Source organism: Takifugu flavidus, chromosome 6 (genome assembly GCF_003711565.1).
Source record: "Takifugu flavidus isolate HTHZ2018 chromosome 6, ASM371156v2, whole genome shotgun sequence".
Taxonomy (NCBI): domain Eukaryota; kingdom Metazoa; phylum Chordata; class Actinopteri; order Tetraodontiformes; family Tetraodontidae; genus Takifugu; species Takifugu flavidus.
In genome coordinates this window covers 3335187-3357843 of record NC_079525.1, presented here as the reverse complement: position 1 = coordinate 3357843, position 22657 = coordinate 3335187, and the positions used below count along the sequence as shown (strand labels likewise).

Genomic DNA, 22657 nt, shown 5'->3' with positions numbered 1-22657 from the left:
AAGCCTGTCTAAATGAATGGAATTTGAACAGTCAGCAATAAATTCTTTTTAGGATAAGTGCCGACACACTGGTGGTCTAACCTTGAATCACAAATAGAGATGTGCAGAGGGCAAACTCAAGTTATCTTTTTAATACTGATGGCGGAAGAGACGACTTGATATAAAAGGGCCTGTTCACAATGCCATTTTGGTGCAGGAAATATTTTGCCAAATAGTCTGAGCCTCCTTCAATTTCCACCAAACATCCTTTTAGCTGGAAAACAAAGGCTCGGCTCCATGTGTGCAGCTTACTGGACATGCTGAGGTCTTTGGTCTCCTGAGTCTCATGACCACATTTGGGGCAGGGAGGGGCTTTTCCTTTCTCCTGTTTGTAAACTTTACTCTTGGCGTGCTCATCGCAGAAGCAGGCCTACCGGAGCGACAGAAGCAAGTTAAAATTAAGTACATTTTAACAGAAAAACATGACAAAGGCAGAATTTGCACCTGCCAGGGAGCAAAATGGATTTTTCTTTCTTGTGACTGCAGTCCAAACATCTAACTATTAACACAGAAAGCTGCAATTTTCCTGACTGTGACTGTAGCACATTTGTTTGAACGAAACTCACTTGTCCCACATTATGTTGACATATATAGCAAACATTAAATGTAGGAATGTGCTACTACTACTGTTGTTATACAGTGACCCACTTCTGTATTTTATAAACAGGGCAAAAAAGGGGAAATGAGTTTATTTTGGATGGCAGCCACATCAGTCCACTGAACTGGTCTTTTAATATTGTTTAGTGAGATGATTTCCACTTTCAAATGTGTTTTTCTCTAGTTTCCAATTGAGGCGTGTCATCAGAAATGGACTGGATCCAAACTATGCAGCGAACTGCTGAGAAGTGTTTGTCTGCAAACACTGGAGGAGCAGATAAAATAACAAGAACTATAAATGCAATCCTTTCTCTGAACTGTGCTTTTTCCTCACCTTACAGCGCAGGCAGGAGTGTTGGCCCAGTCTGTTGCAGGAAACACCTAAAATAAATCACGCTCAGTCACTCAATTTCACATGCTAGAATTCCAAGTCTGAATGACATTGTTAATCACATGAGATTCACTCACATTTGAATGTTTCTGCCTGAAGGATTTGGCAGCTCGCCTGGTGCTCAAACTGATCGTCCTCACATAAGAAGTTCTGGCAAAAGGAACAGCGGAAGATCCGTCCCCCTGTACAGTAAATAAGGGAAGTCAGTGGTGAGTTTTACCAGTACAGTTATATAAACAGGTGTCCTTTAATGGAGGGAGGTGTGTTACCATGATCCCACACGCTCCTGTCACACTCGATACAGTCAGCATCAGTCAGCGGACACACGCAGGCGTGAGTGCTCAGGCACTTCCTGCTGTGACACACCCAGGCTTCACAAAAGTCACATACTGCCCCCTTATGGACACAAAAAGGATGACATGGTCAATAAATTACAGTCTGTAATTTCACATCCACAAAAACTCAGACATATTCCAGGGTTTAATAGTTAATCTGAACAAGTAAAATCATTTCATATATGAATAAAATACAATTTTGGGGCTTCAAAAGAAAATGTTAGAGCCTTATATTTGTTTGCTTGTTATTCTGATGAACTATTATACACTGGATTATCTACTTGGACTCTTCTTTTACAACATATTACTGGAACATAATGTTATCGCTGCCCAATGAAGTCAACATGCTGACAGTGGGATATGGGTTACCTTTATAACTTAATGAATTAATGATCAACTCGTGGTATAGTGCATTCAATAAACCGAAACCAAATAAACCAAAAGCAAACAAGTCAAATTATTATTTTATTTTCATGCTTGTAGAAATTATCTAAATACTGACAAAACCTACCTGATGACTGAATGCACAAATGAAAAGAGTTGTGTAAGACATGAATAAAAACTTACCACCATGGCCATTCCGGTGCTGTGGATCCCAGGATGTTTGATCACACAATCTGATGATTTCATGCACTTGGTTTTTCCTAATGATAAATCATTCAATGGTTCACATATATTTTAAAAGTGCTTTCAAAACCATTTTAATACCAAACATTGTGAAATATTCTTACTGTGTCATCCATTACTAAACCACTAGATGGCGGAAAAGAATAGCTAAAAATTATATTCTCAGCTCTCATTTTAAAATGTAAAAATTGGGAATTTGGTTTCTTTTGATCTAGGATATGAAATATGCCCTTCTGTTAAAGAAAAAGAGACTAACAGCAGACAATCTGGAACTTGAATTTTACATTCAAGCAATGTAGGACTATGATATTTAAGCTGCCCAGAATTACAAATAAAATCATTTTTTACAGGGTTTCACAATACTAACAACATTTGTCTTGGGAAACAACACAGCCCCATCACACATGTAACATATTTAAAATCAATGTCTGCTCACGAAATGGAACTAAATGTTCAAGGAAATAACCTGATGCTAAATTTACAAACAGCAAACAGAGAAAAACTAAGTGCTGAAGTGCTTCTAGCCACAAACAGCAGTTTACTCACCACAGTTAGCACAGATTGGCAGCTTCTGCACTGCATTGCAGAAGTAACAAAATGCTCTGTTCTTCTGTTTTCTACATTTCAAAAAGAATGTACTGCATTAATTGTAAAAGAATACAACCTATTACCATATTATGACCATCACAAGGAGATTATGTATTTTACTGTTGTATTATAGTAGCACTTTATGGTCCTATCAGCGCACGTATCAAAAATACAGTTTTGTACATGTTAAATATTGCAAAATAATGGCAAAACTACAGCAAAGTACACGTAATTTGTAGATATATCGCTTTCAAATTAACTCTTCATTGTGCACACTAGCATAGGTTTATGTAATGCAGGTTACTTACCGCTGACATTTGTCACAATCCTACAAAATAGAAGTATAAAAAATGTGTTTTTGCAGAGGACAATGATAATATCCCATGGGTGTGTATGTTATAAATATTAATGGCGGGCGTATTTCCATTAGCAGCTACAGAAGCGACATACCATATTAACGTTGCAGGGGTGTTTGGCCACTTCAACATGATCCCGGTTGGCTCGGACCTGTTTCTCTCGTTCTTTCCGATTCTCTGCTTTTTTACGAGCACCCGTTTTCTTTTTGGGCATCTCTGCTTCACCAGGAGGAGACCAAGAAAATTTGCTTTGTCGCTGCAAAACGCAGAACATTAAATGCGATTAGCTTGTGCTGAATATGCGTAGGTTGGGTTATCTTTACGAAAGGAAACGCCGCAGTAAGAAATTGTATTTTGAGTGCTATGCTATGTACACGGCAGCGTAATTCCATTATGTACACCACAACTGAAGCAGTAGAATCTGCCAATGTTATAAATCGCATTAAAATGTTGGTTTTTTGAGTGATGACATTCAATTTCTGTCAGGTGAGCATCAAGCTGAAACATATGAAAAACACAAGTTGTCTAGAAATTAACAAATAACTTTTGTCAAAGTGTCTTCACATCGTATTTAACCTTCAAACGCCTAATGTTTATCTTTCTGATCGCCACATTAAAATGTCATGAAAAATGTATAAGCGTCATTTGCAGGGTTGTTATTTTTACCTCAAAATACCAGCACGCCGACTTCCTTTCCGGCGTCCGCTTGACAAATCTGTTCGTCTGAAACGCATTATGGATATTATGTTCCGACTAGCATTTCCACAAAACCTATACTATTCGTAGTTTGTTGACGCTGTAAGGTTTGTGGACACTCGCGTTAAAATGTATTTCATTTCTTTTCTAACTTTGTTTTTGATTAAAATAAGGGAGTCCGTTTTCTCTAAATTTTGAATTTAAATGACGTGTTGAAAGCAAACATAACAATATTTTTAAGGAGCGATATTTTTAAGGAATATTTTTAAGGATGTGATGTGTTGATATTTTCATAACAGTAGATTTAATTCAAGTAAACACAGATTACATTTTAGCTATTATCTGCCCTTTATATTTACACAACTTCAATGTTATTTCAAAGCTTCTCTCCCCCCTCGTGCCACGGAGCGTCGGTCGTTTCGGCCCCGCCCAGATCACGTGATCCTGAGTATGGAGCCAATCAGAGCAGAGGACTGGAAAAAGATCAACAACACAAGAGGCTTGTCCTCTGCTGCTGGTGCGTGGTGGATCGTCTTTGCAGGGTCCAAACCCGGCACGCTTCGTCAGTGCAATCAGCTGGGTAGTATGAAAGCCGAACATTGTAACCCGCCAGTCTAATAGAAAGAAAGAAATGGGTCGACACTGTGGAGCAGACTAGGAGCTCATCGCCAACCCTCAACCAGCCGCACAACCACAATGGCACCATCCGTCGTCCGAGCGTGCCGCAGTCTGGCTCTCTCGACGTGGCTACTGTCATTTAGTTTCGTTCACTTACTGTGCCTGGACTTCACTGTTGCAGAAAAAGAAGAATGGTACACGGCTTTTGTCAACATGTCGTACCTGGATCCGGTCAGCTCTGAGGTCAGGATGGAGAAAACCGAGTGCGGTCGGTACGGCGAGCACTCGCCCAAGAAAGAAGTCAAGGGTTTGGTCCTGCTGCCGTCCCTTCCGCAGGACAGACAGGTTTGCGACCCAAACGTCAGGTTCCCCACGGTGCCCCAGAACACCGCCTGGGTGGCGCTGGTGGCCTCGGGGAACTGCACGTTTAAAGAGAAAATCCGGAACGTCGCAAATCTCAACGCCTCTGCAGTTGTCATCTATAATGTGGGCTCCAGCAGTGCCAACGACACTATAACAATGTCCCACCCAGGTAAGAGACACGAAATGCATGCAAAACCGACCCCGGACCTTATCTGGACAGGATTTATTCTATTCATTTTCTTTGGTTTAAATGAAAGTGTGTTATCAGTCCCGCGGGACCTCTTCCTCTCAGTGTCATTTCACTAACAAAAACTGCTTGAATTCCATCTGTTGGTGGTTTTAACAAAGTTAAACTGACGCCAAAACAGTATGGATGGACACTTGAATGATGAGCTCAACACCGCCTCCAGATTTTGGCTGAAATCTGGAGCAAAGTCAGAGTTGCTTGTTGGTGCATCCGTCTCTTTTCAGCAGCTAAAAGTTCCCTCTGTCGAGAACAAGACCATGGCATCGACTTGAAGAAATATCCATTACCTCCTCCCTCGAAGTTTTTCTCTTTGCATCTTTGGGAGGACAAAATCTCCCACTATTATGATGTTTCTGCCAGTGAATAATTTGATTTAAATAACGACCCCAAACCATGAAATCAGCCACTCCTAACATTTCTCCTGTTCTCCATTTATGAGTATTTATACTTCATCTGTTTGGGCTTGTTTCTGCTCAAGTTTCAGTTGAAAACATCGAAAATAAACGTCCACTCTACACCTGAAATCTCCAGCCCTTTGTCCTGCTTTGGGTGTCTCGTGTGACATGGATTCAGGTCACACTTAGGCAGGTTGCTTCTTGTTACACAACTGCCCAAACCCATTTTTATCCACTAAAAAGTGGTTTCTTTACATAAACGGTTGTCATTTTAAGTACAAATTGAATGAGCAATGTCCATTCTTGATCACCTAATGGCACAATGATCTATTGATTAGATAGTTACATCAAAATCTGGCCTTTTGGATTATTTGGATTTGTTTTAACCATTGCTTAATACATTAAACTGATATGTTAAACATTACCAGAAATATGAGATCAAACTGAAGAAACACAGAGGAGCTTGATAAGTTCACTGATTGGAAAACTGTAACTTAGAGACTCACAAATGGATACACGTGCGTCACTTTTTCCTGTCCTCCGGAAACACGATGTGTACTGGTGTTTTCACCTGTTCTGATTGAAGTTTTGCACGTAAGACCAGAAGATTGAGCTCATCTAAATCTCACAGATGGCTAATCTAAATTAAGGGAACCTTAAAACAAATCATTTCACTTTTAATACCCCTAATGTGTTGACTGGAAGTGAGTGAAAAGTTCAGAGAGGTGGTCCGAAGCAGCTAAAACACCGTCCTGTTGCTCCAAAGGCTTTTTTCACTTCAACAACTTATAAAAGTTGTAATAAACTACTTTAACAATGGGCCGAGGAGCAGTTGACAACCAATAATCTGTAATATTAATTAATCCATGTAATTATGTTTCTTTTTATAGAAGAAATCTGTGTGGAAATGAGGGGGGGATGAATTGTCCATTCGATGGAGCACATAAATCTTTTGTTATTTCTGTAACCGGACTGATCTGCTGGTTGCCAGGCAACAGCCTGTGACTCAGGCAAATCAGTTCTCTTTTAATTCTTCTGTGTCAGTTTTATTCCAAAACAACGTTCACCTCAGGCTTCTGTTTCCAGGCTTTGATGGATGCATCCACAAAAACTCAGAAATATTCCAGGGTTTAATAGTTAATCTGAAACATTTACACCCTCTGGATCCCCCGTGCACCATTTATTCCTCTCATCTTCGATCTTCTCAGTCATCCTATTTTAGCAGCAGCTATTTTTGGCCACTCTGACGGCATCACGGTGAGCAGGAGCCGCTAAAGCGTCGCGGCTCAGCCAAACCTCGCGTGTCTTCTCCTTTATTTCTGTTGGCTGAAGCTAAAGCGGTCCAAATTTACAGGGAGATTTGGATTAGTTACTTCTGGGCACAAGAAAATATGTTTTGTGTTTTCACAGAAAGGGAAAAGTCATATTCCAGGTTCAGGAATTTAACTTTTGGAGTGGAGTGACCTTAAAAACTATACTTTAGATACTTTTACTGGGCAAAACTGCCAACTAGTTAGTTTAAATATCATAACATATTCACACATGTACCAGCCGTCCATCCAGCCTCATTTACCCTTGACCTGGGTCACCCGGGAGCAGATCAATCCCAGTGGTGACCAGGGGGGAGGCAGGAGGCCACTCTGGATGGGTCACCGGCCCGTCACAGGACACACACAAACCAGTCAACCAGTCAGTCGAGTCTCTACTCTGTCATCAGTGTTTTGTTTTGTCGGGTTTTATTTAATCTTGCTAAAGCAAAATGACCCAGAAACTCTCCACCCTTATTACCATAAACAGACGGTTTAACTGTCAGTTTCAAGTTCTGCCGGTTCAAATTCTGAGGGTTTGCTTCTTTAAATGGTGATTTGTCTCTCCGGCTCTAACTCTCTAACCTCTTTTTTTCCAACATTCTCTCCTTCGATTCCTGCTTTTTGCAAGACAGGGTTAGATCAAAGAAAAGCAGAAAAGACTTAAACAACCTTCCTGATGGGAGTTTTGTTCAGTGCCGTGGAAGACAGGAAAGGATTTATGGTTTTATGGTACATGAAATAGTCCTCGGTCCTTTCGAACGTAAATTTGCTCTGACATCAGGGAGGGGGAGAGGCCTGCCGCCCTGTTCTGCAACATATTACATGCATGTTCAAACACAGCTCTTGTTTCCTCTGTCAATATTTGCAGACGGTTGGACTGCAGGGGATAGAAGCATTATCCTTCTGTTTCCGAGGGTACAGAAATATAAAGCTCAAACGGTGGCAGTACAGGGAAATTCAGCGATCAACCTCAACAGAATCTGCTGTATTCTGTTCTGGTACAGCCACAACATATTTCCTCAGATGGACATTTTGTGGGGAAACAAATTACCGCTGAGGAATTCCTCTGTAATGGCCGCATATTAACTTTGACCTTTGGCTGCACTTCTACCAGGTGGACAACCTCAACGCAAACCCCTCAGAGTGCTGCTCACAAGGCAATCAGGAGTTTGACTAAAGGCCTGAACTCTGAGTCATCCAGAGCACGAAACGGCACCAAACATCTGACACCCCCCTTCCCACCACCCCCACCCCCACCACCACCGATGTGTTTGGCTCCTTCAGAAGTCGAATAAATGTAACTGTAAATTGATCAGCTAATCAGAGAGTTGTTGCCCCGGTTCAGTTCAGAACTATAATTTATCTGATTTCATCAAATAAATCATTGAATGTTTTTAAGTGACACATATGAAACAATATTATGTAACGTTTCCAGGATCTCACCTGGATCTGTTCGGTGACTGCAATATTGCTTTTGTATTGTGACTACATAGGCTATGTTGATAGCAGCGGCATTGCCACAATCAGCTGCTCATCGATCAGACCTGGAGCTGCTCTGTCACCTTTGTTGCTTAGAGGCTTTAGCCGGGGGGGGAGTTAGAAGTATTAGTTAAGCTTAGCCCAGAAGCCCCAGATGGGAGTGTTCTGTAGTCTGACTGTTTTCCCTGTGGGTCTTTTTGTTGTTTCTGTTAGTCCTCTAATGCAAACAGCATCACCCTGCAAAGAAAACGGGAAGTTTCACCTCAGATACACAATCTTTAGAGCCCAAGTTTTAATAATCCCATGGCAGTTTAAATTCTGCCTCCTTATTTTCCCTAACATGCTTTTTGTCATTAGTGTGCTTAAGCTAATGCTACTTCTGTTACTGTTGCCACCTTTAATGTTGGCAAAGGTTTCAGTGGCTGTCAGAGACCATCACTCATCTCCTAGGCATCTATAATGCTCCCGGTGTGTGTGTGCAGGCACAGGCAGCATCGTGGCCATCATGATTCCAGAGCCAAAAGGTCGTGAGATCACGGCCTTGCTGGAGCGGAACGTCAGGATCACCCTGCACATCACCATCGGCACCCGCAACCTGCAGAAGTACGTGAGCAGGACGTCGGTCGTGTTCGTCTCCATCTCCTTCATCATCCTCATGATCATCTCCCTCGCCTGGCTCGTCTTCTACTACATCCAGAGGTTCCGCTACGCCAGCGCACGCAACCGCAACCAGGTACGAGCGAGATTCAGCAGAACAAACTTGGCCCTTGGTCTTTGTATTTTGTTTTTGTCCCTTCTGCTTCCTGTGAGGTTTTATGGTCAGAGGTAACCTGACAGCTGGCTGAACAGAAACAGGGTCGAACCGGACAACACATCAGCCGCCACAGCCGCCAGTGTAAATACGTTGTGTTGCCATGTTTTTATTAGTCCTGGCTGCACCTGACACTCTTGTGACGCCTGCAATCGCAGTTCATCAGCAGTTCTGTTATGATAGGAGCCAGCGCCATGACGACCATTGTTTGCCTCTTACTTTCAATTATTTTAATTTATCCTGGCCATATTGGCCTGGCGCTCCTCTCATTTATGCATCAGTTTGACTGGAAAGATTTTTTTTCCCCCTGTAAATTGTTGTAAAAATAAATAAAGGAGTGCAGTTTATTGCTGTTTGTATAAATAATCTCCAGGAAGCTGTGTTGAGACGATCAGCACCTCTGATGATGCACTTTCTTTCAGTCTTCCGGCACCCTTTGTGGAGGTCGGTCGACATCTGCCATCTCCTTTTTAAACTCGGCTCCCTTCAATGTTCCTTAGTTTACAGCCGTTGCAACAGTTTTCATGACTGTTGATGATTCGTTTCCCTTTAAAGACCGAAAACAAGTTCTCTGTTTTCTCTTTGTTGTTTTGTTAGAGACGTTTAGGTGATGCGGCCAAAAAGGCCATCAGTAAGCTGCAAGTGCGAACCATCAAGAAAGGGGACAAGGTACGTGAAGGTCACCGCAGAGCTTTTCACCCACAACATTCTTTGATATATGATTTGTGTCGTGTTTCAGGAGACAGAGTCAGACTTTGACAACTGTGCCGTCTGCATCGAAGGCTACAGGCCGAGCGATGTCGTGCGGATATTACCGTGCAGGTGAGGGTCGCTGGCGTGACCTTTGCCCCATGCAGAATAACATCAGGCTTTTTCCGCCATTAATGTTTTATTCGTGTGGCTGATGTTCAGGCATGTCTTCCATAAACACTGTGTTGACCCGTGGCTGCAGGACCACCGCACGTGCCCCATGTGTAAAATGAACATTCTCAAAGCTTTGGGAATCCCGGTGAGATCCGGATTGTGGTTGATACGTTTTAGGCTGTAGCCACTGGAACACGCCTAAAGCCCGGTTTGTCTGCTTCCAGCTCAGTGCAGACTGTTTAGACGATATTCCTCCAGACTACGAGACGTCCGTCGGGGGTCCGCCCACCAACCCCATCAGCGCGGCGAGCGAAATCACGGTGAACGAGAGCTCGGTGGTTCTGGATCCGGGGGTGAGAACGACAGGTTTCGAGCAGCTCTACGCAGATGCTCCTGCAGAAGAGGGGAGCCACATCATCGACAGCAGTAAGTCCAGACCAAACAAACACTCTTAACTCTTAGACAATAACTTCAAAAATGGTCTCTTTTAAGAAATTTAAATGTATGATAAAATGTTTGTTTCGTAAAAGTATTTAGAACACTGCTTGGCATGACAAATGGGTTCCAGGGACAAATAAACTTCATAGAAATTAGGATGTACTAGTTTTGTAGTTTACTAGTTTAAATTTGTCTTTGTACATTGTTAATGTTCTGTATTTATTTACGTACTTGTTAATAATGTAATAATGGTGTGTAATGGCCTTTTCTAATGTTTGTTTTGGGATTTTCTAGTTTAACACTGGTATTTGACACTTATTGAGTCAGTTGTATCAACATCACAGAAAGGCTATAAAACCGCAACGGCGGATGATAAATCAAGGAAAAATTCAGTCAAAGGATTAAAAAAGGTTTATTGAATTTGTGACTCTGGAGGTTCGGAGTCGGGTTTATCCAGTGATGAGGAAAGGTGATAGAAATGAGAATCATGTGTTATTTATGCTGCCATCACATTGGAATTCAGAGATTCATTGGAATGTTGTAGCCGGTCCCATAAAGACCTAATAAAACAGCCTGGTGTCCCCCCCTCCTCAGGTGAGCAGCAGCCTCCGCTCAGCAGCGACTCGGACATGTCCATCGTCATGGGAATGGAGGTGGACATGTCTGATTTGGGCCTGTCCCTGGAGCCTGAGAGCGAGGTTTTTGCTAAATCTTGAACCCCCTGAACCTTGGACGAGAAGGTTCATGCATACAGGACCCCCACCACCTCTGTCAACACCTGCTCATCTTCTCTCTGTCGACCCGACGGCTACTCACTCTTCCCAACATCAAAAATTCACATTAAAGTCGCCACTTAATCCGCACGGGCGCCGAAGCCCGCGGACGTGGTCAGAGGAGCAGCGTGGGTGCCAGCGTGCTGCTGTTACTCTCCCAACAAAACTGAGGCAGTTTGCTTTTGGTGCAAGATCACTGCCAACACGCGTAACTTTGATTGTTGCCATGGATACCAAGCACATGTGGAGTCAATATCAGCAGCTCCTGAGAATTGATGTGAACTCCTACCAGCAATTTTTCCAAATGTAGTCATCTGTAAATGCAGTCAGAGGTCTTTGAGATGCCGCTGTCGTGAGGTCGAAAGCTGTCGCTTCTGATATCTGTTTGTTTTAAGATTGTTGTTGAGAGGAAACAACCAAACACCAGGCGACTTTTCTGTCTTTACATTTGACAATCTCGTCATCCACGACTCGTTTGATGTCACCAGCTGCACTGCCCAAACTGCTGCTGCTGTTGTCCATCACTGCCTGTCCAAATCTAACGCCGGTGGAGCCGGGCCGGTAGCTCAGTCGGCTGATCAGCAAGGGTCAAATTCCACCGAAACCGTTGTGGTGACGCGCTTAAACGACAGTCGGAAAAACCAGAAGGGCTTTAACTTTGATCTCTACAGCTGCGGAGTGTTTGAGTGACACTGTTGTCTGGCCCAGTTCTGGCTCAGTTGGGTCCAGAGGAATTCAGGCCGTAAAACTTCTTTATGGTTACACGGAGATGCGATCAAAGCACAGGCCTTCAGGTTTCAGAGCTTCTCCATTTTCAGGTATTCCGACACGGTTTAGTCGCCATAAATGTCAGCGTAGTTTCCACTGCCGCGTTCTTCTGAGACTGGAGTTTGTGGACATCATCGGAGAACCTTATCCTCACTCAAATGCCCTAATTGTTTTCGAGACCCCCTAAAGGGCGCTGCCAATAACTGCCGAAGGTTCCACTTCACATGTTTGCGAGACTTGTAAAAGCTGAACGCGGCTTAAGTGCATCTGGATTTTCTGGTTTAGAGGGACAGTGCAGAAAACTGGACCTGACTGTAAGAAAATGTGCTGGGCACATGCACGATGGCCTTAAAGAAGGAAGTGTGTCTGAACAGAAAGCGATTGTGCCATTGATTAACACAATCTTTTTTTTGTTTAATAGAGCCACAAAAGCAGCTTTGCTACTCGTTTCCTCTCTGTTGCACACACAGATGGGGAGGCTCTCAGAGGCGGCCTTCAGTTATGTTAAACGTTTCCATGTGTGTGACAGGAAAAAGTGATCGGCTGTTGGTGGGAAGTATTAGGAAGCACATATTCTGGTAGTTAGATGCCTGACAGGACAGACAAATCCAAGTTTCACTGTTGATAATTTCGCTGGACAAGCATTAGGACTCACTGGTAATTTATATTGCTTCCTGACAGTGAAGGCAATATCTGCCAAATCTTCAGCAAGCAGAGGAACCAATCAGATGAGTGTGGATGAAAACCAGATTGCCTCGGTCCGTTCCACCAGTTTAATCGACTGGTAGACAGAGAGAGGCTGCCCCAGCGGAGAGCAACGCCCTCTGCAGGCCCACCTGGCTTTTTATGGGAATGGAAGACGAGCCCAAACTCTTTGCGCAGTACGTCCAAGTTTGGGCTGCGTGACTGAAAGCAGAGTCGGATGGAAGTCTCCTCCATGTTCTGGCCTCATGCACTTTAGATCATTCCATTTTGATTCTTTTATTTTGGTCAAAGATGGCATCTGAGGCCTGACCTTTTGTTCAACGGTGTCATCAGGTGGAGGTCACTCTGGGTGCTGAACCGACTGATGCGGCGGAGGTTCTGTCCTTCTCTATCACCTTCGCACCTTCGCCAGGACCCGTTGGCAGTTGTGGGGTCAGTAAATGTGTCTCCTCCCTTGACCCGCTGCGGTCCTCTGTCTAATCCCAGCCTTTAGAAACACTCCGTCCATCCCCACGTCCTTGCAGTGCTGCAAATGCATGAGGAACAGATCCTTCCGCTGGGCTGCCAGTAACTTTTTCCATCATGTCCTGGGAATGTGTTGCATAACACACACATGTGCACCAACACAACCACTGAAGGTTCATTGGAATTTAAAGGGATTTCCTTTATTTATTTATTTTTTAAATTTCCATCTTGGCTTCTTCCGCTGGAATTTAGAATATTTACATCTGGACAGCTTTGGTGCCACCTTTTTATATTTCATTACCAGCTTGCACCAACAGGCGTCGCTGCAGTGTGCGTGTGTGTGTGTGTGTGGTGTGTGTGTGTGTGTGTGTGTGTGTGTGTGTGTGTGTGTGTGTGTGTGTGTGTGTGTGTGTGTGTTCTAGGATCACTTACGAATGCATTGTCATTTCTCTCTATGGTGGCTTTGATGGTGGAGGACGATTGTAATACTTGCCAGCACATTTATAGGCACCAATAATCAAGTATCAGTCCTCCTGATCTGGTCTTTTGTTATCTTATTTTAACATAAATAAAAGGATGATACCTGCAGCAGAGCTCTTAACTCTGGCTCCAAACACATAAATCATTAATTTATTAATAATGATGTCACGGATAAAACAGTTTATCTTCCTTTGATTAATCCTTCATTTTACTTTAAATTGAGGGGTGTGTGGTTTTGGAAACTTTGCTGTATTTGCACTTTATCCCTGCAGAGAATGTAGAGCAACTATACAAGGAGATCTTAAAGGTACAGATTTGAGATTTGAGGGCTACAGTATATACATGATACACTGCTCGTTTGTTGCTTATTATGGGATTTTATTTGTTTTCTCTACTGTGTGTTTGTGGGGTGGTGGTGGGAATGTTACATTGTACACTTTACCCAACACAAATAACAGCATTGGTATTTTGTGATATAAAAGAATTCTACATTTACTCAAAGTCTCTGTGCTTTTCCTGGACAATGAAAAGTAAAGTGTATTGCCTGTCATTTTAGAACTACACAATTTAAAGTGGTTCCAATTGAGTAAACAATCTGTTTGAACACTGCAGAATGAAGCAGCCGCTGGTTTAAAAATGGCATGAAATCTGAATATTCATTTCAAGAACGATTGTATTACTTGAGCCACTATTCTATTCAACATTAGATTCAGGAGGATCATTAGGTTTAGTTTACATGGAAGCAACAAATGTAATTTTCTCATCTGGGGCAGTGCTACGTCACAGATTCTCTAATATGGAAAAGAAAATGTGAAGAAAATTGTGTTAAACTCCTTAAGTTAGGCATAAAGGGGGTGGGGCTGGATAAATGACTTTCTGTGAGACAGAAATATACAGGTTGAAATAGGAAATAAGTATTCCAGATAATATTACTGTTGAGAAAAATAACACCACAAGGGAGTGTTCTAAGTCTGTTGTTATTCTCTGTGATGATGTGTGTTCTAAGAAATCTGGGTTTTCTGTCTGCAGATGATGAAACAGGGAGCTGTAAAAATAGAAAAGTGGGCAAACAAGTTGGGTTTTCAGTCATTAGGATGAAGTCGATGCAAAGTTGGGAGGGGGGTTAAGTTAAAATTGAAGAATCAGACAAAACTGCAAAGAGTTACAAAAAAAATTATAATGGAGTTAAATGTTCGTAGGAACAAAGTCAAAGTATAAGTAAGCAAAAGTTAATGGGAAAGTGGCAAGACTCCTAACCAGACGGTGGCGTTAATGCGCCGAAACGTTGTTTTCTAACCGCTATAAACGGGACGAAGAAAGTTGTGTTTTGGAGAAGGTGATGATTTTATTTGGGAAATGGGGGGTGGTGAGCAGTTGAGTGAATTTCTGCGGGGCACAATTGTCGGTTGCCACATGTGTAACAAGTCGATCCGTGAGATCTCCACCATGCTGAACCTGCCGCGGTCGACCGTTGTCTCCGTCCTCCTGAGGTGGAAACGTGAAGGGTCAACCGTGGCTCTGCCCCGGAGTGGCCGACCACACAAGCTCGCAGAGGAGGGCCGACAAGTGCTGCAGGGAAAAGCGATGGAATCTGGCCGGGCACTCCCGGCCGAGTTTAAGACTGCCTCCGGAGCGAAGGTGAGCGTCAGGACAGCCCCCTGGGACCCCAACTGCAGTTAAAATGGCCGACAAGAGCGCCACCATATATTCCGTCTATAACGGAAGATCCTGGTCCTGGTTGACGTTAGATTAGCCAAAGAAGGTAGCCTTAGGCTGTTTCCGAAACCACACACTCGTTCCCTATTCACTACTCACAACATGGGGGACATGGATTAAGTGAACTACGTAGCGCACTCAATTCAAAGTTAGTTTTCGGACACTACGGCGCACGTAAAATGACGTAATGTTGTCGCATAATAATAAGAACCGGTAGCCGGGAAAAGTGGCCAGGTCCATTTGATTATTTTAACCCATCCGAAATACATTCAGCGGTCATTTTATGAAAATGCAATATTTTATCCGATTATTATCTTTATATAATAATAGATGAAAATATTAATGCAAATAATTAAATAACAATCTCTTATAATCTAAAATAATTAGTGTCCAGTGACATTGTCGGGCCATGAAATGATGGTACATTCTCAAGTCACTGTAGTGAAAACATTTCAAGAAAGGACATCATCATCATCACAAAATGGCTCCAGAAATAGTTTTTATCATCTTAAATATTCTTTTGCTGCGATCCCGTCGTCTGAGGAGGAACAGACAACTCCGAAGGACAATTTTGGCTCTATGTCAAACTGTAAGTGAGGGAGGGGGGTAGATGTGATGGTAGATTGATTGATTTTCACATTTATATTGTGATATTTTAAGATGATCATAGTGAAAACAATCATAAACTACACATCGAGTTCTTATTTCCCAGAAATCTCATCTAATTTATCAAACAGCACAGTGAAAATTTCCTTTAAAAAAAAAAAAAAAAAACTTTTTTCCCTCCAGAACGAGCACCCATCACATTATTGTGTGAGGAACAGGCATGTTCTACTTCTGACAATGTACACCGATGGCCAAGCTGACCTCCGCCCAGACTTCCGTCTCTCTCGGTCAACGGTGGTCAAACTCATCGATGTCCTGCGCTCGCCGTTTGACCATGGCTGGGGTCTGGAAGTGGAGGTTTTAGTTTTCCTTTTCTGGCTGGCAAGCGCAGCCTCCTACCGTGTGGTGTCAAGGGGATTTTCAATTCCACGCTCCACAGTGTATGACATTGTTCACAGGATGTCAGACAAAGTTCTGTCCCTAAAAAACCGGACCATCAAATTCCCAAGTCTGGTAGACATTCCGAATATCGCTGCTGGATTTGAGCGCCTGTCTGGATCACCGGCGCTTCAAAATGTGGTGGGCAGCATTGGCGGGTGCCACATTAGGATCAAGCGCCCAGTTGCAGATGCTCACTGTTATTTTAACAGGAAGCTTTTCTACTCCATCCAGCTCCAAGCAGTGTGTGACCACCAGGGCCTTTTCATAGACATTTTTACAGGTTACCCAGGCTCTGTCCGTGACACGCAAGTCCTGAGAAACAGCCCTCTCTATGTTCAGGGACTGTACCCACCTGAGGGGTATTGTATAGTTGGGGATGGTGGCTATCCCTGTATGTCCAGGCCTATAGCCCTGGTTACACCATACAGAGAGCCAGTGACGAATATGATGGTGGCCAGGTTTAACAGACATCATGCAAAAGCCCGTTCTGTGATAGAACGGGCTTTTGGCATTATGAAGACCAGATGGCGGGCAATATTTCTAAAACCTCTGGAGGTGAAGCCTGCATTTGCCACCAAAGTCTTTGCATGCTGCACCATTCTGCACAATGTGTGCTTGCAGAATGGTGACAGCATGGAACCCTCAGAAGAAGCACTTGGGCCAGATGACATTGATCAAATGCAGCCAGACCTACAATGTGGAGAGCAAATTAGGGACAGACTGGCTGCAGCCCTGTCAGCGCCAACCCATCTCCCACCAGCTCTCCAAGAGCATGATTACATTTAGGACTGGTCTTCATAATCCAGCGTTTCGGAGCATGATGTCTGTTCAACCTGGCTGCCATCATAAAGTCTTTTTTTTCTGGCTGGTTCCTTGTAATTTCTATCATTTTTGGGTTCCATTTTTATAAATACTTGTTTAAAAAATCCCAACAATAGGATAAATGCAACTTTTCTATGTGTGTGTGTGTGTGTGTGTGTGTTTATGTAAATAGTTCTTTTCAAAATCAAAAACTATCAATTAAATTTAAACTTTGAATAAAGCATTTGTTACCAAACATATGATGCCAAGAAAGCAATCTTTGATGGAAGTCGACTTGGTTTAAACACGTTAATATATTCTTTTTTACATTTTATCTATCAGTTTCTTCCACTTCAATGAATGGCTCTCCTCCCAGGCTGAGGCAATGAGGCATGGGGGCTGAATGGAGGGCCTGCCACCTATTGCCTCATCCATGAGAGAGAACTATTTCCATCTGTCAGCTGTGACCTCCCCAGATTCAGTGCCAGATCCTGTTGCTGGTCTCTGAAGGTCCTACAGATAGGGAATAAGCGAATAATTCAAACTGTAATGCAACATTTGCTATGATTATTAGTCTGTCACATTTAGACCAAATTTAAAACAATTATTACAAACCTTGTAGGTTTTTTTTAAGGTTCTCCCACTTCTTTGCTGCTCGTGCTGGAGTCACCATTCCAGTGAGGCCAAATTCCTTCAACACAACTCTACAAATTGGAATAAGGGCAGAAACAAATTGCAGAAGTCCATCAGTGTAGTTTCTGATGATAGTGTCATTTCTGATTGTGATCACACCAGATCCCAAGTTACAGCAATAAAATACAGTCCTTAATAACATTTTGCCACCACCCACTCCCATCCTGCTGCAGCAGAAAACCTCTTCCCAGAGAACAGGTGGTCCTTCTCCATCCGGCATCGGATCAACTTGCTAATGTCATCGTCACTCCCTTAAGAAATCAATTCAAGCCATCAGTCTGCGTTATATTAATTATGATATAATTATATCATTAATATATATATATTATATATTATTAATCGTTATATTATTAATCACTCCCACCTTAAATAAGTACCTTAAATTTCCCTTTGAAATGCACAAGCTCTAGCAACGTAGAATTATGTTCCGCTAAAGTGAGAGAATTTGACGCTTTAGTATGAAATGTTAAACAAACAGCGAACAATACATACATTTGTACATTTGTTTACCCGCCATCGATAGATTGCCACGTGATACCGTATTTTCCGAGTTAGGGTGCATCGCTTGTACACTACTTTTCGCAGTGCATTGTGGGATACATTGAGTGCACTACATAGGATACAGCGATGCTCACTAACATTTCGGACACTGTTTCAAAATGGCGTCCACACTATTGAGTGCACTATGTAGGGTATAGGGGGTGGTTTCGGAAACAGCCAAAAGGTTTTGTTTTTAAGGATTTGGCGATTTTGCATATTTGTGTTCCTCACACACATGCATATCTATATATCTCCCCCCACCAGATGGACATTACTGCAGTTGAGAGAGGCAACAGGCTGAGCTGCACCATGGCGTCGCCATCGGTGTTTGGGTGTCCTCTCTGCCCCAGATTCAGTACCAAAAGCCGAAGTGTCATCCAAAGGCACTTGCTAAATCATGGGGCAAAAGCAGTCCACTACAATGGTATGTTGATGTAAAGTGTCTTTTACTTGTAATTTTGAATGATTCTTGTGTGTTTGCACCACCTAAGATCATATTTTAACCATACTGTCATACTGGGTTGAGCTCATTGTGGATACGTTTAGCAGAGAACGCAAGTTACCAAGAGATCTCTACCTGTAGCACTTGGCAGGGTTGTTTCACTTCTTGAACTATACATGACTGTTTAAAATAAGGAAAATACATTGGTGGATGTTGAGAAAATATTAGTTTTTGCAGGTACTTCCTGAATTTTAAGACAAATTACTCTCCCTTTTTAGAAAAGATCGTCTGCAGATGCAATCTTCCCTGCATAGATGGAGGCCATTTTCACTGTCCATTTTGTGGAACTACAATAATCCGGAAAGACACCATTACAACACATCTTATAGAGTGCAAATATAAATGTGATATGGCCCAACTCCGGTCGGTTCCACCTTCTCCGCCCTCACCAGAGACCCACCCTACCATTTTCTCATCATTGAGTCTGGAACATTCATACTCGCTCCCACCTTCTGTATCAGCTGTGAAATTTGACCATTCCTACACACTACCAGCATCCCCCAAGACCTCCACAGTCACCGCAGATTTCAAAAAAGCACCAGGAGAGCCAGATCCAACCTCAGAGGATGCCATTGCTCCAGAGGAAGAAGTACAGTGGTATGAGAAAGTTTGGGCACCCCCTCTGAGGTTGTGTAATAATGGACTCTGACTTCACTCAAAATTATCTTGGTGGCATGTCCTTCATTTGCCCATAAGAGCCAAGTGTGAGCTTGATTTCCAAACACAGATTTTAAGTATTCATAGGATGCAATTGAATGAAATTAAATCAAATGTAGAAAATAGGCTGTGCAAAAATGTGGGAACCCTTGTCATTTTGTTGCTTTGATGGCCTGTAACTAATCATCACAAGATAAGTGGACACACAAAGTTGGTTTGGTGAGCTCGTTAGGCCTTGAACTTAATTGGCAGTTGCATCCGATAATGACAAAAGGTATTTAAGGTGGCCAAATGCCAGTGCTCATTCTGTTTGACTCCCCTCTGAAGAGCTGCAACATGGGAGCCTCAAAACAACTTTCTGATGACCTCAAAACCAAGATTATCCAGCATTATGGTTTAGGGGAAGGTTACAAAAAGCTGTCCAAAAGATTCCAGCTGTCAGTTTCCACTGTCAGGAACATTGTGAGGAAATGGAAGGCCACGGGCACAGTTCTTGTTAAGCCCAGAAGTGTTCGGCCAAGAAAAATTGCAGAGAGGCAAAGACGAAGGATGGTCATGCTGTGGGGCTGTGTGGCCAGTGCTGGTACTGGGAATCTTGTTAAAATTGAGGGTCTCATGGATTCCACTCAGTATCAGCAGATTCTTGAGAATGATGTTCAAGAGTCTGTCACAAAGTTGAAGTTGCACCAGTGTTTGTGTGTTTCAACAAGACAATGACCCCGAACATTGCTCAAAATCTACCCGAGCATTCATGCAGAGGAACAAGTACAATGTTTTGGAATGGCCATCCCATATGAATATCATCGAGAATCTGTGGGATGACTTGAAGCAGGCTGTCCATGCTCGGAATCCTTCAAACATCACTGAATTGCAGAGGTTTTGCCAGGTGGAATGGGCCAAAATACCATCATCCAGGATCCAGACACTCATCCAGGCTGTTATTTTTGCAAAAGGAGGCTCTACTAAACACTAATATGATTTTTCTATTAAGGTGCCCAAATTTATGCACAGGCCTTTTTTGTTTTGTGGCATATTGCACATTTTGTTAACCCAATAAACCTCATTTCACTGCTGAAATATGATTGCGTTCATCAGTTATTTGATATATCAAAATTAAGTTGTGAATTAAAACACCCAATGATTGGTGAATAAAAATAATGCCAATTGTCAAGGTGCCCAAACTTTCTCATACCACTGTATCTGGGGAAGTGCCTCCAACCCATCTGAAGTGTCCGCAGTGCCCAGTTGTTCTGTACAAGAGGAATTTATTTATACATATCCAAAGAAAACATGGCCAAGCAAAAGACATTAGAGTTTCACTTACAGCCAACATCTGTTGACTGAAGTAACAGCCTCTAGTTATTCTTTTGCCTTTATTTTCTGGGGGCTCGTCACAGTTTTCCAGCCCCGCACACTTGCTCACGTTGATTTAAACAAAATGTGATCAAAGCTGATGGACGCACAACAGATGCAGGTTATTTGATAAAAAATAAACCAGGTAAAATGTCCTTTCTCTGCTGGTTTGTCATTGAAAATAGCTCACTGGAGACGACTGCTTGTGATGTTAGTCACACTTTGACTGCTCTTCAACATGATCTTGGCTCATGTGATGTTTACGCCAAATCAGCCCAAGTAATCCCATAAATGTTACGTTGTTGTGTCTGGACTCGTCATAAAGGCTCATTTCTATCTCGCTTCAGGACAGAAACATGTGGGGCCAGGCAAGTCCGAGGCCGACGCGTCTCATCAGGCTCCCAGGACAGTGAGCGAGCTTGGCCAGCACATACCTGCAGACCAGGTGCAGTGTTTTTATTCCAGCAATCCTGTAAAGTCCATATTCCCTTTGAATGACTGCACAAACCCGCCTCTGGGACGCTCCCAACATGTGCCAGGATGTTGTCAGTGGAAAACCAGATTTGAATGGCTGCAGATTAGGAGTTAGTGCTGTTAGTGTATCATGTGGAAACTGGGTTCCACCCCCAAAAAAACCCCATTGGGCTACGCTACAAAAACAGCTCAGCGATGATCTTTTCCTGATTCACAAATTCCAGAATATGAATTAGTGCTTTAGGTCATTGGAAATGGTGAATTAATTGTGTTGGTATTCAAGGAAATGTATTTTACTATTGATAAACCAGCAGGAGTAAATTCTTTTTTCTTTTTTTTTTAAGAATCTTCTTTCTTTACTCCAGATGCAGAGCCATCTGGCTGTCCTGCTATGTAACCTGAAGCCCGCAGCATCATGTCTGGAGCTGTGATCACATGTGCCAGCTCGCCAGATGAGCGTGAAATCATCAATCCTCCCAGCGGAGCTCTGCTAGGAGCCAGAGTCCCTTTTCAAGGTTTTTCAGGTACAGAACCAACATGTAATGACCGTGACGACCTTTTAAACGAGGGTGTAAACCCATCATTTCGATAATCTGGTGTCAGTGTCTGAATAAGTGGGACCTTTACGATGTCAGCTGTGAGCTGCATTTGTTAAAGTTGAATGGAGAGCAAAGTCGGACCTTTAGCTTCATTTAGTCGATTTGTTTTTTCCAATTTACAGGTGAACCAGACAAAGAGCCGCATCCCTCGCACAGTGCGGGAGCAGGTTCAACCAGACCTCTTCTTTCAGCCAAGTGAAGACTGAGACGCCCTCTGCTGGTCAGACATGGACACTGCTGCCACAGAAGATCGGACGTGAGCGGGGTTCTGCCAGCAGGGGGCGCAAATACACTGTCGTGCTGAGGCACCTTTTACAGATTGGGGAAGCGTCTTAAACCTCTCTGCGCTTATTTCCATAAAAGCATTGACGGGATTCTTGAAAATCCCTTTAGAGAAGTGTACAATCTCCCCAGAAAGCGAAATCATGAGGTAGTTTTACCTAAACTGCATAAGAAATGTGTGTAAGAATAGGTCTTTGTTTCAAAATTTCCCAACATCTCGTATTTGCGTCAGATGAGTCAGTTTTCTGCATCTGTATAGACAACCAATGATAGGGTTTATCTTTTTGAGACATGTTTTCTGATCCAGTCTGCTACCGACCTTTGTTCTTTAGATTAGATTATAAAGTGGATGCATGCTGCTTTGTCAGATTTCTAATTCAAAAGTGTACTCGAACCGTTAGAAGGGGAAAATAAATGTCTCTCATATCAAGATGTCTCCCTGCCCCCCCCCCCCCCAGGCTTTTAAAGGTATTAGGGTTCCCTTCTTTATAAAGGCAGAACTGAAAAGTGCAGATAAAAACAGAACTGTTTGGGGGATTGTTGATGACAGTCAGGTGGTTTTAAAGGTTTCGTTTGTGATTCTACCACCCCTGCAGCAAAAGGTCCCTGCGTCTGATAGCAAACCACTCTGGAGGTTCTGTGGGAGGC

At 42.9% G+C, this 22657-nt stretch overlaps 2 protein-coding genes across 4 annotated transcripts in view; one reads left to right on the top strand and one right to left on the bottom strand.

Annotated features, from left to right (window-relative positions):
• The window catches only part of znf330 (zinc finger protein 330), a 47604-nt gene that overhangs the window by 525 nt on the left and 24422 nt on the right, over positions 1 to 22657 (bottom strand). Inside the window, exons 2-9 of the mRNA XM_057036866.1 lie at positions 3028 to 3191; positions 2886 to 2905; positions 2536 to 2606; positions 1930 to 2006; positions 1297 to 1423; positions 1105 to 1209; positions 971 to 1017; positions 292 to 409 (exon numbers count right to left, since the gene is read on the bottom strand). Coding sequence (XP_056892846.1) covers positions 292 to 409; positions 971 to 1017; positions 1105 to 1209; positions 1297 to 1423; positions 1930 to 2006; positions 2536 to 2606; positions 2886 to 2905; positions 3028 to 3147 — 685 coding nt within the window. The 5' untranslated portion in view covers positions 3148 to 3191. The remainder of the gene's footprint in view (positions 1 to 291; positions 410 to 970; positions 1018 to 1104; positions 1210 to 1296; positions 1424 to 1929; positions 2007 to 2535; positions 2607 to 2885; positions 2906 to 3027; positions 3192 to 22657) is intronic.
• On the top strand, positions 3860 to 22439 carry rnf150a (ring finger protein 150a). 3 transcript variants are annotated; one of them, XM_057036863.1, is made up of 11 exons: positions 3860 to 4779; positions 8524 to 8774; positions 9450 to 9521; positions 9592 to 9674; positions 9765 to 9861; positions 9941 to 10142; positions 10749 to 14983; positions 18407 to 18566; positions 18863 to 21099; positions 21494 to 21652; positions 21850 to 22439. In XM_057036863.1, exons 1-7 carry the CDS (start codon positions 4326 to 4328, stop codon positions 10868 to 10870), a joined length of 1281 nt encoding a protein of 426 aa, XP_056892843.1. In that variant the 5' UTR covers positions 3860 to 4325; the 3' UTR covers positions 10871 to 14983; positions 18407 to 18566; positions 18863 to 21099; positions 21494 to 21652; positions 21850 to 22439. The 3 variants fall into 3 exon arrangements, with proteins under 3 accessions (XP_056892843.1, XP_056892842.1, XP_056892844.1); XM_057036862.1 differs by lacking the exons at positions 3860 to 4779; positions 8524 to 8774; positions 9450 to 9521; ... (5 more) ...; positions 21494 to 21652; positions 21850 to 22439 and adding an exon at positions 15851 to 17165 and having other exon boundaries at positions 14622 to 14983; XM_057036864.1 differs by lacking the exons at positions 3860 to 4779; positions 8524 to 8774; positions 9450 to 9521; ... (6 more) ...; positions 21494 to 21652; positions 21850 to 22439 and adding exons at positions 15114 to 15650; positions 15851 to 17165.